General features: G+C 45.7%; 1 protein-coding gene across 5 annotated transcripts in view; it reads right to left on the bottom strand.

Annotated features, from left to right (window-relative positions):
• LOC126480743 (uncharacterized) overlaps positions 1-15,605 on the bottom strand; it is a 1,220,032-nt gene that overhangs the window by 170,363 nt on the left and 1,034,064 nt on the right. For all 5 annotated transcript variants that reach the window (XM_050104017.1, XM_050104016.1, XM_050104015.1 and 2 more), the window contains one exon: positions 13,619-13,695. In XM_050104017.1, coding sequence (XP_049959974.1) covers positions 13,619-13,695 — 77 coding nt within the window. The remainder of the gene's footprint in view (positions 1-13,618; positions 13,696-15,605) is intronic.

Raw genomic sequence — 15,605 nt, 5'->3', positions numbered from 1 at the left:
CATAATATACATTTTCCTCCACAGCCGCCCGACGTTGCAGAAAATACGTAGCTTAAGATTCTTATTCTCAATACAACAGCCAGGAACCAGAGCCAAGACTCCGACTACAATGCAATGGTTAACGGAGGTAAGAAAAAATACTCTCGCGCGTGTGTGGGCCGCAATTGTAATTAACAACTAAAGTTTTTTTTGCTTTAAAGTGAACTGACTAGCTGAGGAAATAAATATGAAAAGTTTATTCCATTGTTCAACTTATATGCTCATGTTTTAAGATTCAGCGAGTCTAACGTTCATTAACGCAACAAATAATTTCCACTGAAGATCAATATTGCTAGAAAAGAGAACTTCACAAAAGCATTTAATGGTAAGTCAAAATTGAATGAAATACCATTTTGATTAGGGCCCACACCATCACCATTACCAATCAATTTCTGTAGTAAATAATAAATTAAATTACGGCGGCTGACGGACGCGAGAGTAGGACGAATAAAAAGTCAGAAATCAGAAGCCACATAATGGCAATAACACATTACAGATTAAGAACTTGAAGCTAAAAATTACTTCAAAAACCTCCGTAAGTGAGGAACGGGAAAACTTGCATGTCAATTGTACAAGTGATGCGAGGTCGCCCGGGAGATGATAAAGATGATAGGAACAGGCATATCTTTCGGATTCCTTTGAGGTAGTACGTAGTCGAATTAAAAAGTTACTATTATTGCTAAGATGGCAACTTCCGTTAAAAACAAAATTTGTAAAAACTTGAACGCTTTATCCTGCAACGATACAATTGCAAGGTGAAGATGGCCTCCGAGAGTGGTCCTTCCATAACTGCAAAAGACGCGATTAGGTTGGCCTTAAAAGTAGTGCCACTTTGGTCTATCGACTGTTTTCTTTGGGAGCTCATGTTTTAAATAGCACCCGAAGTGAGCAGTGGCCCTGGCTTCCCCACTTCTTGAACCTCTGCGTGGAAGTCGACACGCGTTTCCACAGTGGATACTGAAGCATACGGGGGACATGGAACGGCAGTGAAGGCGCCATGTCGAAGCAGTATAGCCGAGTGATGAAACGACGCAAAGCAACCGGTTTTCAAAGAGCAAATCGTTAAAGCATTCGCTGCTCGTCTACCGCAATCAACTTAACACACCATCGAACAGCTCACGGCCATACTGCCGCTTTATAATGTCTGGCTGGCATTTTCTCAATAGATATTACGAAGATACCGCTAAGGTGCGCCAAATGTTTTATTGCCGCCGTGGCATCATTTCTCTTTCTCACTCACTTCATTTCTCGTGTATTTCAACATTTATTGTGCGTAATTTTCTCCGGCTGACTGAGCCGTGGCTGCTTGTGTAACGCGGAACTGACCACTAGATGTCAGACCCGGTAGCATAAAAGAATGTGGGGAGTATTGTGGTGTGAGTAAAGAAGCAATAACAGCAGAATGGATCTATCAGGAGAGCTCAGTGACTTCGAACGTTGACTGGCCAACGGATGTCACCTGAGTTACAAACCCATTAGAGACATTTCAATGCTTCTGAAGCTGCTTGAGAGACTGTAGGTACCTGCGATTACGAAGTGGAAACGCGAAGGCACAATCACAGCTCAAGTGAGATCAGGGAGACCTCATATACTGACGGGCAGGTACCGACGAGCATTGCGAAGGAAGGTGTAAAATACCGCTTGGAATAAATAGAAGGAGTTGCTCTTGAGCTCCAAAGTGCTAGCCCCACTCCAGCTAGCACACTGGCTGTGCGTAGGAAGTTAAAAAGAACGGAGTTCAGTAGTCGAGCAACTCCTCATAAGCCACACATTTCCGTAGTCAGTGATAAGCGACGATTGAGAACGTGTAAAGAGAGACGCCACTGGACACCGGATGACTGGAAACGACTGATCTGGATGTTATATCCTGTGGCAATGTGATGACAGGGTTTGGGTTTGGCGAATGGCTGGAGAACGATACCTGCCATCTTGTGTAGTGCCCACAGAGAAGTACGGAGGAGGCGGTGTTACGTTATGGGGGTGGTTCACGTGGTTGAGGCATGGTCGCTTACGCTTAAGAAAACGATACCTGCACAAGGATATGAAATCGTTTTATTACACTGAGGAGGCCAACTGCGTACAGTAGACGAATAGTTCTGGGACGATTATTGCTTGTACCAGCATCACAACGCACACTGTTTTAAATCAGCATATGTGAGGCAGACCCCCCATGAACCATGGACCTTGCCGTTGGTGGGGAGGCTTGCGTGCCTCAGCGATACAGATGGCCGTACCGTAGGTGCAACCACAACGGAGGGGTATCTGTTGAGAGGCCAAACAAACATGTGGTTCCTGAAGAGGGGCAGCAGCCTTTTCAGTAGTTGCAGGGGCAACAGTCTGGATGATTGACTGATCTGGCCTTGTAACATTAACCAAAACGGCCTTGCTGTGCTGGTACTGCGAACGGCTGAAAGCAAGGGGAAACTACAGCCGTAATTTTTCCCGAGGACATGCAGCTTTACTGTATGATTAAATAATGATGGCGTCCTCTTGGGTAAAATAGTCCCCCATTCGGATCTCCGGGCGGGGACTACCCAAGAGGACGTCGTTATCAGGAGAAAGAAAACTGGCGTTCTACGGATCGGAGCGTGGAATGGCAGATCCCTTAATCGGGCAGGTAGGTTAGAAAATTTAAAAAGGGAAATGGATAGGTTACAGTTGGATATAATGGGAATTAGTGAAGTTCGGTGGCAGGAGGAACAAGACATTTGGTCAGGTGATTACAGGGTTATAAGTACAAAATCAAATAGAGGTAATGAAGGAGTAGGTTTAATAATGAATAAAAAAATAGGAGTGCGGGATAGCTACTACAAACAGCATTGTGAACGCATTATTGTGGCCAAGATAGACACAAAGCCCATGCCTACTACAGTAGTACAAGTTTATATGCCAACTAGCTCTGCAGATGATGAAGAAATTGATGAAATGTATGACGAGATAAAAGAAATTATTCAGGTAGTGAAGGGAGACGAAAATTTAATAGTTATGGGTGACTGGAATTCGTCAGTAGGAAAAGGGAGAGAAGGAAACATAGTAGGTGAATATGGATTGGAGGGAATAAATGAAAGAGGAAGCCGCCTTGTAGAATTTTGCACAGAGCATAACTTAATCATTGCTAACACTTGGTTCAAGAATCATAAAAGAAGGTTGTATACCTGGAAGAATCCTGGAGATACTAAAAGGTATCAGATAGATTATATAATGGTAAGACAGAGATTTAGGAACCAGTTTTTAAATTGTAAGACATTTCCAGAGGCAGATATGGATTCTGACCACAATCTCTTGGTTATGAACTGCAGATTGAAACTGAAGAAACTGCAAAAAGGTGGGAATTTAAGGATATGGGACCTGGATAAACTGAAAGAACGAGAGGTTGTAGAGAGTTTCAGGGAGAGCATAAGAGAACAATTGACAGGAATGGGGGAAAGAAATACAGTAGAAGAAGAATGGGTAGCTCTGAGGGATGAAATAGTGAAAGCAACAGACTATCAAGTAGGTAAAAAGACGAGGGCTAATAGAAATCCTTGGGTAACAGAAGAAATATTGAATTTAATTGATGAAAGGAGAAAACATAAAAATGCAGTAAATGAAGCAGGCAAAAAGGAATACAAACGTCTCGGAAATGGGATCGACACGAAGTGCAAAATGGCTAAGCAGGGATGGCTAGACGGTAAATGTAAGGATGTAGAGGCTTGTCTCACTAGGGGTAAGATAGATACTGCCAACAGGAAAATTAAAGAGACCTTTGGAGAGAAGAGAACCACTTGTACGAATATCAAGAGCTCAGATGGCAACCCAGTTCTAAGCAAAGAAGGGAAGGCAGAAAGGTGCAAGGAGTATATAGAGGGTTTATACAAGGGCGATGTACTTGAGGACAATATTATGGAAATAGAAGAGGATGTAGATGAAGATGAAATGGGAGATACGATACTGCGTGAAGAGTTTGACAGAGCACTGGAAGACCTGAGTCGAAACAAGGCCCCGGGAGTAGACAACATTCCATTAGAACTACTGACGACCTTGGGAGAGCCAGTCCTGACAAAACTCTACCATCTGGTGAGCAAGATGTATGAGACAGGTGAAATACCCACAGACTTCAAGAAGAATATAATAATTCCAATCCCAAAGAAAGCAGGTGTTGACAGATGTGAAAATTACCGAACTATCAGTTTAATAAGTCACAGCTGCAAAATACTAACGCGAATTCTTTACAGACGAATGGAAAAACTGGTAGAAGCGGACCTCAGGGAAGATCAGTTTGGATTCCGTAGAAATGTTGGAACACGTGAGGCAATACTAACCTTACGACTTATCTTAGAAAAAAGATTAAGAAAAGGCAAACCTACGTTTCTGGCATTTGTAGACTTAGAGAAAGCTATTGACAATGTTGACTGGAATACTCTCTTTCACATTCTAAAGGTGGCAGGGGTAAAATACAGGGAGCGAAAGGCTATTTACAATTTGCACAGAAACCAGCTGGCAGTTATAAGAGTCGACGGGCATGAAAGGGAAGCAGTGGTTGGGAAGGGAGTGAGACAGGGTTGTAGCCTCTCCCCGATGTTATTCAATGTGTATATTGAGCAAGCAGTAAAGGAAACAAAAGAAAAATTCGGAGTAGGTATTAAAATTCATGGAGAAGAAGTAAAAACTTTGAGGTTCGCCGATGACTCTGTAATTCTGTCAGAGACAGCAAAGGACTTGGAAGAGCAGTTGAACGGAATGGATAGTGTCTTGAAAATAGAATATAAGATGAACATCCACAAAAGCAAAACGAGGATAATGGAATTTAGTCAAATTAAATCGGGTGATGCTGAGGGAATTAGATTAGGAAATGAGACACTTAAAGTAGTAAAGGAGTTTTGCTATTTAGGGAGTAAAATAACTGATGATGGTCGTAGTAGAGAGGATATAAAATGTAGACTGGCAATGGCAAGGAAATCGTTTCTGAAGAAGAGAAATTTGTTAACATCGAGTATAGATTTAAGTGTCAGGAAGTCGTTTCTGAAAGTATTTATATGGAGTATAGCCATGTATGGAAGTGAAACATGGACGATAACTAGTATGGACAAGAAGAGAATAGAAGCTTTTGAAATGTGGTGCTACAGAAGAATGCTGAAGATAAGGTGGGTAGATCACGTAACTAATGAGGAGGTATTGAATAGGATTGGGGAGAAGAGAAGTTTGTGGCACAACTTGACCAGAAGAAGGGATCGGTTGGTAGGACATGTTCTGAGGCATCAAGGGATCACCAATTTAGTATTGGAGGGCAGCGTGGAGGGTAAAAATTGTAGAGGGAGACCAAGAGATGAATACACTAAGCAGATTCAGAAGGATGTAGGTTGTAGTAGGTACTGGGAGATGAAGAAGCTTGCACAGGATAGAGTAGCATGGAGAGCTGCATCAAACCAGTCTCAGGACTGAAGACCACAACAACAACAACATGTGAGGCAGTCGTGGGTGGGCAGTAGCATTCCTGAAACGGACTGCCTTGCTCAGAGTCCCGACCTGAACCCAATGGAACGCTCTTGGGGTGACTTAGAGCACCGACTTCGCACTAGACGCCAGTGTCTGGTTTCCGCTCCTGGGGAACAATGGACTGCCACTCCTCATTATTAAGAAAGCTGACATTCGTAACCTATCATAAATTAGTTTATAACATATTATAAATTATTTTTTACGAACTACACGGCGCTTTTCTAGGTTTTAACCCTCAGAGTCGCGTCGCACTCGTCCTCAACGTATCTACAGCATCCGCATCTGTCTCCGTGGTGGCGCACATTTTCTCACCACTAAACTTGGCGCCACTGTCCTGGGCAACATTACAAACCTCACGCGCGAGACATTGCGGTGATCACCCTTCGAATGGGGATTTAACGTTTGGCGGTCTCCTTGCAACGATGTGAGCGGAGTACGCAATGAACAGGCTCCAGGTTTCTCTCACTACTCCTCTCTCTCGCCTTCATCAACGGCAGAGAGACCACACTGAAACTCGGCATGTGTTTGTCACACTTCGCGGAGGAATAGCGGCAATCACCGCGAAGAAAGAAAACCGTTCCAATTAGGCAGCTTATTCTACTACGGTGAGTTTTCCAGCTAACACTAGCACGCGACTGATTTAACCGAGGTGGGTGGTGCACTGATCAGCGCACTGGAATCGCATTCCGGAGGACGACTGTTCAAATCCGCGCCCGGCCACCCTGATTTTCGTTTCCCGTGATTTTCCTATGCCTCGTAAGGCAAATGCCGGGTCGGTTCCTTCGAAAGGGCACAGCCGCTTTCCTTCCCTATCCTTCCCTAACCCGAGCATGTGCTCCGTCTCTAGTGACCTAGTTGTCGACGGTACGTTAAACGCTAATCTCTTCCTTGTACGACTGATTTACAGCATCTTCGTTGAGGTATCTTAATGCACCTAGAAAATAGAAGCAAGTATTTAATTAGTTGACCTTCTCCAAAATTCTCCCAGTGAGATTTTCAACTGCACTTCGTAATTTTAGTGTCTGCGACAGTAATGTTAATATGTTACCGCCCAGATGGAAGGCAGCGCATACGCTGCTGGTAAAGTGGAAACCGGAACTACCCGAAGATGACGCTTGCAACCGCGAAATACGTCATGCTGTGTTCGTAAAAAACATTTGTGGCTCGTCACGATTGTCAACTTGTTTCTTGCACACTCCTAGAAATAAAACAGTTACGAGTAGCGTCTGAGACGGAAACAAAACGCTGGACAGTAATCAGAAAACTGAGATATTCAGAGGTTCTGTTCTCAACACTGCAGTTTCTCTCACAAGACGGAACTGTGAAAGGTAATGAAAGTGTAAAACAAGGAAACATTTTTTAATGTGTCCAGATTAAGCACGCCAAATCTGGAAAACACGTAGTATTCGCATATATACACTTTCAAAATAGTTTCTCTACGAAGTGCAATGCAGGGTGACTGAAAGATAGAAACAAGATTAAGTAATTGACTTCGACTTTACGTACAGTCTGCTGTAATAATGTGATTTTCTGAGCTAAAATAAGAATTTTTACTCGAAAAGTAAAGAAAATAATCTCTCATGAAGTCTTGTAAAACTTGATAGCATAAAACAGATTTCGGGCAAGAACTAGTTAAACAGCGGTACTAGGTGAAAAGAAAATGAAAGGCACAGAAGCAGATGTATAAAATGTAGGGGCTATTTAGGTGCAAATAGCCAGACTCCTGGACTGTATAAAATTTTATAAAAATTAGTCACAAAATATATCAGGAATACTGAGGGTTCGCGATTAACAAAAATAAGCGTAAAAAAAAATTTACAGGAGTCTAGCGAAATTTTCAAATTGCAACTAAAGCCGTTAATTCCGCTGGCCTTCGTTCAGGCAATTTAACTATATCGATTGGGGCATTGATAATAGAATACCGATGGAGCGCAGATAGGTTGAAAAACTACTCCATCGCCGCCAAGAGCGTCGCCAATCGACAGATAATTTGAAATTCTGATCGTGGAGGGACAGGAGGATACGACGCAAGGTAAAAGCGTAAGAAACAGGAGCGCAGGCGAACACCTGAATATCAACCTACTAGAGGCACTTTGCAGACGCAGAACTCCGGCGTCAAGGTCACAAGTACCGTCTTATCTCGCTTCTTGGTACCGACCTAACGTAAACGCACTGCTCTTGTCTTCTGAGTTCGTATGATGTGCAAGAAGAAAAACAGTGTTCCAGGGAGAATTTTTATACGTCATGCTGGCAGAAGAAGATCCTCTCACGGCTTCGGGCGTGCGACCCATCTCTATGCGTCGCCTACAACTCGCTACTGCATAGGGGGACAAATCTTATACGACATCTCGTGCGTGGAATATGTTGACTGCACTCGCGAGAGAGAAGAGATACCTCGTACAAAACTGCAGCGCTTTCTGCATACAAATGCTTCAAACACAGAAAGCGCGAGGGTTGCCTGCATAATTAGGAAAGATCGACACAAGAACAGCCTGAAGTATTCTTGGAGAAATAAAAATTGTGCTGCACTATGTTGGATCTGTTGAGTGAAGGCAGTGAGAACGAACACTAGGTGTGTGTACGGAGCTCACGACTGTACGTTACGCAAAATACTGCATTTCCATTATCTCCCTCTTGAATTTCTTTGCATGTACTTCAATCTGTTTTACAAGTTGTTACATTATGAACACTTAACCAGTCATGTAGCCTTTTATAACGGAACTCTGACATATTCCCTGTACTATAGATGGGTGTCAAAAATTACACACGCATGTCGTACATTTAACAGCGCTCAGATCTGCAACAACAGCCTGTGTATTATTCTGGACCAGCTCTTATGGTATGCGATAAAGAAAATTATGCAACACTGATTTATCCACGAGAATGGTGGTTGGGCTCCGTAGGTGTGGATTAAATTACTTGAAGATATACAACAACCAGCTAATTTTTACATAGATTTATTTACGCCAAGACGTATTTCGGCTTTTCACAGATCATAATGTGGTATAATACACTCCTGGAAATGGAAAAAAGAACACATTGACACCGGTGTGTCAGACCCACCATACTTGCTCCGGACACTGCGAGAGGGCTGTACAAGCAATGATCACACGCACGGCACAGCGGACACACCAGGAACCGCGGTGTTGGCCGTCGAATGGCGCTAGCTGCGCAGCATTTGTGCACCGCCGCCGTCAGTGTCAGCCAGTTTGCCGTGGCATACGGAGCTCCATCGCAGTCTTTAACACTGGTAGAATGCCGCGACAGCGTGGACGTGAACCCTATGTGCAGTTGACGGACTTTGAGCGAGGGCGTATAGTGGGCATGCGGGAGGCCGGGTGGACGTACCGCCGAATTGCTCAACACGTGGGGCGTGAGGTCTCCACAGTACATCGATGTTGTCGCCAGTGGTCGGCGGAAGGTGCACGTGCCCGTCGACCGCACCGCCACTTCCCAGCAAATTAGGGACACTGTTGCTCCTGGGGTATCGGCGAGGACCATTCGCAGCCGTCTCCATGAAGCTGGGCTACGGTCCCGCACACCGTTAGGCCGTCTTCCGCTCACGCCCCAACATCGTGCAGCCCGCCTCCAGTGGTGTCGCGACAGGCGTGAATGGAGGGACGAATGGAGACGTGTCGTCTTCAGCGATGAGAGTCGCTTCTGCCTTGGTGCCAATGATGGTCGTATGCGTGTTTGGCGCCGTGCAGGTGAGCGCCACAATCAGGACTGCATACGACCGAGGCACACAGGGCCAACACCCGGCATCATGGTGTGGGGAGCGATCTCCTACACTGGCCGTACACCACTGGTGATCGTCGAGGGGACACTGAATAGTGCACGGTACATCCAAACCGTCATCGAACCCATCGTTCTACCATTCCTAGACCGGCAAGGGAACTTGCTGTTCCAACAGGACAATGCACGTCCGCATGTATCCCGTGCCACCCAACGTGCTCTAGAAGGTGTAAGTCAACTACCCTGGCCAGCAAGATCTCCGGATCTGTCCCCCATTGAGCATGTTTGGGACTGGATGAAGCGTCGACTCACGCGGTCTGCACGTCCAGCACGAACGCTGGTCCAACTGAGGCGCCAGGTGGAAATGGCATGGCAAGCCGTTCCACAGGACTACATCCAGCATCTCTACGGTCGTCTCCATGGGAGAATAGCAGCCTGCATTGCTGCGAAAGGTGGATATACACTGTACTAGTGCCGACATTGTGCATGCTCTGTTGCCTGTGTCTATGTGCCTGTGGTTCTGTCAGTGTGATCATGTGATGTATCTGACCCCAGGAATGTGTCAATAAAGTTTCCCCTTCCTGGGACAATGAATTCACGGTGTTCTTATTTCAATTTCCAGGAGTGTACATTCATATCTTTGTCAATACGACTACTTCGTCGATTGTATTTTGAACGGTGCAACTGCCATATGCAATCCCTTTCGCACTACGTTTCCTGAGTTGTGTATTCACGTTTAATAGTTGGGTGCACCGACTTTCATTCTGTTCTCGTCATACAGAAGAACGTATGAAATGTTAAAGGCAATATTAAACCTATATTAAACCTATAAACACAAATGACTTCATAAGTAGTTTCCGAATCTGCATGAAAACTGGAACAGCTTGGATGGCGTGTACAGGTACAGTTGCCCATGCAGCTTCAACGCGATACCACAGCCCATCAAGAGTAGTGACTGGCGTATTGTGACGAGCCAGTTGCTCGGCCACCATTGACCAGACGTTTTCAATTAGTGAGAGATCTGGAGAATGTGCTGGCCAGGGCAGCAGTCGAACATTTTCTGTATCCAGAAAGGCCCGTACAGGATCTGCAACATGCGGTCCTGCATTATCCTGCTGAAATGCAGGGTTTCGCTGGGATCGAATGAAGGGTAGAGCCACGGGTCGTAACACATCTGAAATGTAACGTCCACTGTTCAAAGTACCGTCAATGCGAACAAGAGGTGACCGAGACGTGTAAGCAATGCCACCCCATACCATCACGCCGGGTGATAACGCCAGTATGGTGATGACGAATACACGCTTCCAATGTGCGTTCACCGCGATGTCGCAAAAACACGCATGCGGCCATCATGATGCTGTAAACAGAACCTCGATTCATCCGAAAAAATGACGTTTTGCCATTCGTGCACCCAGGTTCGTCGCTGAGTACACCATCGCAGGCGTCAAGGGTAACCGCAGCCGTGGTCTCCGAGCTGATAGTCCATGCTGCTGCAAACGTCGTCGAACTGTTCGTGCAGATGGCTGTTGTCTTGCAAACGTCCTCATCTGTTGACTCAGGGATCGAGACGTGGCTGCACGATCCGTTCATGCGGATAAGATGCCTGTCATCTCGACTGCTAGTGATACGAGGCCGTTGGGATCCAGCACGGCGTTCCGTATTACCCTCCTGAACCCACCGATTCCATATTCTGCTAACAGTCATTGGATCTCGACCAACGCGAGCAGCAATGTCGCCATACGATAAACCGCAATCGCGATAGGCTACAATCCGACCTTTATCAAAGTCGGAAACGTGATGGTACGCATTTCTCCTCCTCACACGACGCATCACAACAACGTTTCACCAGGCAACGACGGTCAACTGCTGTTTGTGAATGAGAAATCGGTTGGAAACTTTCCTCGTGTCAGCACGTTGTAGGTGTCGCCACCGGCGCCAACCTTGTGTGAATGCTCTGGAAAGCTAATCATTTGCATATCACAGCATCTTCTTCCTGTCGGTTAAATTTCTCGTCTGTAGCCCGTCATCTTCGTGGTGTAGCAATTTTAATGGCCAGTAGTGTATTTACTTCTCAACATAGGCTTTGGCAACAAACGCATTTCTCCCAACGAGAGACCAGTGTTTTGATACCGTCACTCTGAAATGCTTCCCTTTGCTGACGGAGTCACAACCTCATCTTTGCATGCACCGCTTCATCACTATCAAAGTGAAGTACTCGAAGTTGTTCTTTAAGTGTTGGAAAGAGATGAAAACCGGATGGGGCCAAGTCGGGACTGTACGGAGGATGAACGATGGCAGTGAACCGAAGATGTCGGACTGTTGCAGACGTCGTAGCATTCGTGCGTGATCTGGCACTGTCAAGCTGATGGAGAGCATGTTCCACCTGTGGACGAACTCTTCCAATTCGAAACTCGATTACAGCACGCTGTTTCTTAGGCACCGACATAGTTACGTTACACACCGCCATGGTACGCTCTACAATTCGGAACGCTCCAGCGGCAGAGGACTGCAGAGATGTAGACATGAACAATGAAGATGTTGAATGTTAATGATGTTTATTCTCCTCAAAATGCTTTAAAAGTTTTCACCTAAAAAAACTCAGAGGCATTATTTTTCAGCACGCCCTCGCACGTAGTTATGGAAGCGTAATGAGCAGAAGACCAGGCGCACTCTGGGACACAGACGACTACGGAGGGCAGAGCAACGGGCGCGAGTGGGAGGGACAGTTTCCTAACCATTGCTTACACTGCTTTTTTCTCTTCTGAAGCAGTGTCTGCACCCACAGATCCTAGTACAGAGAAGGATTTTTATGAGGAAATGTTATTGGATAACAATGAAAAAAAGGAAGAAATCAGAATGGAAAAGCGGATACAACACGAACACGAGAAAAACTCGACTCAATTCGCTCTGAAGCCTGCTTTTTCTGACAACAATTCAGTTCACTAAAGCGCTTCCGTTTGAACCGGAGTCAGTTCCACGGGGTTTACGAGCGTATGTGGAAATCTTTCTACTCTGAAGGCTGTAATATCCATTACCAACTGGAAGTGAAGGAAAACTGGATCGGCAGCTTCTTTTTGTGTATATTTTAAAAACGGAGAGAGAGAGGTGTATATAAAAGACATAGAACTAGCATTACATATGTAGATGTAAAAACTTAATTGGGAAAATTGTCGGCGATGTTTAGCAACTGCAGGGATTGGCAGGAAAAGGGTTGACACTTCACTGTGAACTTAAATAAATTTAACACATTATGTTTGAATATGCGATGAGATTCATTACTGTTCAATAACGCTATTCGTGACAAATCACTGGAAACAACAACAGTAAAATACCTAGGAGTGCTACCATCCGCAGTAACAAAGTGAAATGACCGTATGAAATAAATTGTCGGCAAAGCAGATCCCAGACTGAGTGTCATTGGGACAATCTTAAGGAAATGTATTCTTCTGTACAGTTCACCAGTCAGGGACCCTTACCAAGCGCGATTAACAGAAGAGACAGAGAAGATACAAAGAAGAGCGGCAGTTACTACCCGTGAGAAAGTTAACAGAGGCGCTCAAAAAACCTCCAGTGGCAGATGCTACAAGAGATGCGTTGTGTAACACGGTTACTGTTATAATTCATAGAGTGTAGGTCCAAAGAAGAGTTGCCAATACATTCATTCCTCCGAGATGCATCTCGAGAAATGACCACGTCGATAAAAAATCCAGAGAATCAGATCTCATACGTAAGTTTGTCGGCAGCCTTTTCTTCCCACGCAGCATTGACGAATGGGACAAGGAAAGGGGAAACGTAACTTCCTGGCACAAGAGGTACGCTCCGCCACACAGAGTAAGGCGGCTTGACGAGTGCAGATGTAAACATAGCTGAAGTAAGGTCCAGTCATTGAAACAGAAGCACGTCCATCGAGGTATTAAGAGGTGTCGACGATGAAGTGCTGTCTTGTGTTTCACCGTGAGGTCGAGGTGTCCCGGATTCTTCAGTTGGGGGATTCTCAGTGCCCGAGAGAGACACTTCAGTTTCAAGCGGAAGCCGTGGTACAGTGTCGTCCTGGCCTGCGCCACAACTCGCGCACTGGTACAAAAACCTCCAACCACGAAAACTCGCGCTGCAGTGCCCCACGTCCCGCCACGTATGTCTCATTTGCTCCTGATCTAAACATGTGAGAGAATCACTTTCTCACAACTCGAAACTACATCTTTAATAAATCCACTTAACTGCGCAAAGCGAAAAGATATAGACATACGTTTCTGGCAAAGCATCACGAAAATCTGAGTGGTTGGACGATCTAACTTACTGTTTCGCGTGTCTTTGTACTGTCAGAGATGTTTGCATATTGTTGGCTAATAAGGCGAGGAAGCATACTTACATCTAGCAGTACTTGCGACACCTTCAGCGTTTCCAGGAAGGGCAGAAAGGGCTCGTGGATCTCGCCAGGCTTCAGGGCTGCAACACAACAAAGAACCCACACTCAGTCGCCATCACAAGTTCATCCTTTTCAAGGCTCGACAATCACAAGCATATTATCTTTACCACAACGGAGGCGGCAAACGTACACATCACATCATGAAATTTCCTGGCAGATTAAAACTGCATGTCAGACCCGGACTCGGACCCAGAACCTTGCCTTTCCCCGCCAATACACTTACGGAGTGAGCTATACAGGAACATCTGACGATTCGCCTCAGACTCATCTCACAGCGTCACGTATTAGTACCTGTCTCTAACATTCCAAACTTCACGTAAGTTCTCCTGTGACGACAGATGCTCAATCCTGCCTGGGTAGTTCAGCCGTTAAGAGCACTCTCCACATAAGGCAAGGTTCCCGGTTCGAACCCCGGATCGTAACACAGTTTTAATCCGACAGGAAGTTCAACAGAACAGACCACACGCCGCTGCCGAGTGAAAAAGTCAACCTGGAAACACAATCCGTGACACTCACTAAGCATGAATATCTCACGTAAATTGAAAGTGAAAAGGGGGGAGGAGACAGTAAAGGAAATGGAGGGAGTTCATAATATCAGCTGCACCGGAACTTTACGCGGAGACAGTGCAGACAAGTGAAAATGTGTGCGGACCGGGATTAGAGCCCAGGATCTCCCGCTTGCTAGTCAGTTGCATTAACCACAGCACAAGCCGGACAGAGTGTTTATAGTAATTACGCCGGCTCTCTTGGTACGCCCCTCGGTCGAACCACATTCACGTGTAGCCTATTCGCAGTTCCCGTCCATGTACTCTTTGCTTGATACTTTGAGATTCCCACAGGAAGTTGGACGTAACTGTGTATTGGCACCGAAGGTGGTGGTTTCATAGCCTTTCCAGGCGAATCACGTATGTGAATCCGTGGCGTGTTCTTTCGGACAAAGGGGACATGGACGCGGACTGGGGATAGGTTGCGGTAGGTGCGAATCTGGGTCGGCCGAGGGGTGTATCTATGTATTAAAACGGAGACCTAGAAACGACGAAGAGGCTTCGTCCCGCCATAGCCCTCAGTGGTTGGTTCAACCCCACAACAGGCCACAGCAGTCCGCCCACCCCACCGCCGCCCCACACCGAACCCAGGGTTATTGTGCGGTTCCGCACCCAGTGGAACCCCCCCCCCCCCCATCCCCGCCCCTCCACGGGAACGTCTCATACCAGACGAGTGTAACCACAAGTGTTTGCGTGGTAGAATAATTAATGGTGCATGCGTACGTGGAAACGGTGTTTGCACAGCAATCGCCGACATGGTGTAACTGAGGCGGAATAAGGGGAACCAGCCCGCATTCGCCGAGGTAGACGAAAAACCGCCTGAAAAACCATCCACAGGCTGGCCGGCACACCGGACATCGACACTAATCCGGGAGTCCCGGGTTTGATCTGGCACTCATTTTTACTCGTCGCCACTGACTGCAGAAAGTCCCGACGCAGCTAGTACAAAGAGTTCCTTCACTTTCATTTCCTATCTCCCTTCCATCTTCAGTTTACATAATACGTATTACAGCTGCTGATTCCACGTGGGTTTCTGCTCCTTCGGACATGTCCGAAAGAATAGACACCACGTACTCATATACATGCATATATAACCTAGCCTTTGCTCTTTCACAGTTACTAAAGAAAAAGCATCTCTCATAACCATCTACTTACCATTAATGTCATTTCTATCTTTGTACTGCTGACGTAGGTACAAGATGTGCTTGCTTGGTTTTAAGAAAATATCGGATTGTTAAAATTCAGTATAGTTTTGTATATAGCTTCATGACTCATATACATACAAAAATATCTCTACATACACTAGAAACACAGTTTAGATCATTCGACCGTACCATAAGCAGTTTATGCAGTCGTAGTAAAATTTTAGCTACCAGATACAGTAA

The sequence above is a fragment of the Schistocerca serialis genome, chromosome 5, assembly GCF_023864345.2.
Source record: "Schistocerca serialis cubense isolate TAMUIC-IGC-003099 chromosome 5, iqSchSeri2.2, whole genome shotgun sequence".
In the NCBI taxonomy this organism is placed as follows: Eukaryota; Metazoa; Arthropoda; class Insecta; order Orthoptera; family Acrididae; genus Schistocerca; species Schistocerca serialis.
The sequence above is the reverse complement of the archived record's forward strand: the minus strand, read 5'-3'. Positions and strand labels throughout refer to the sequence as shown.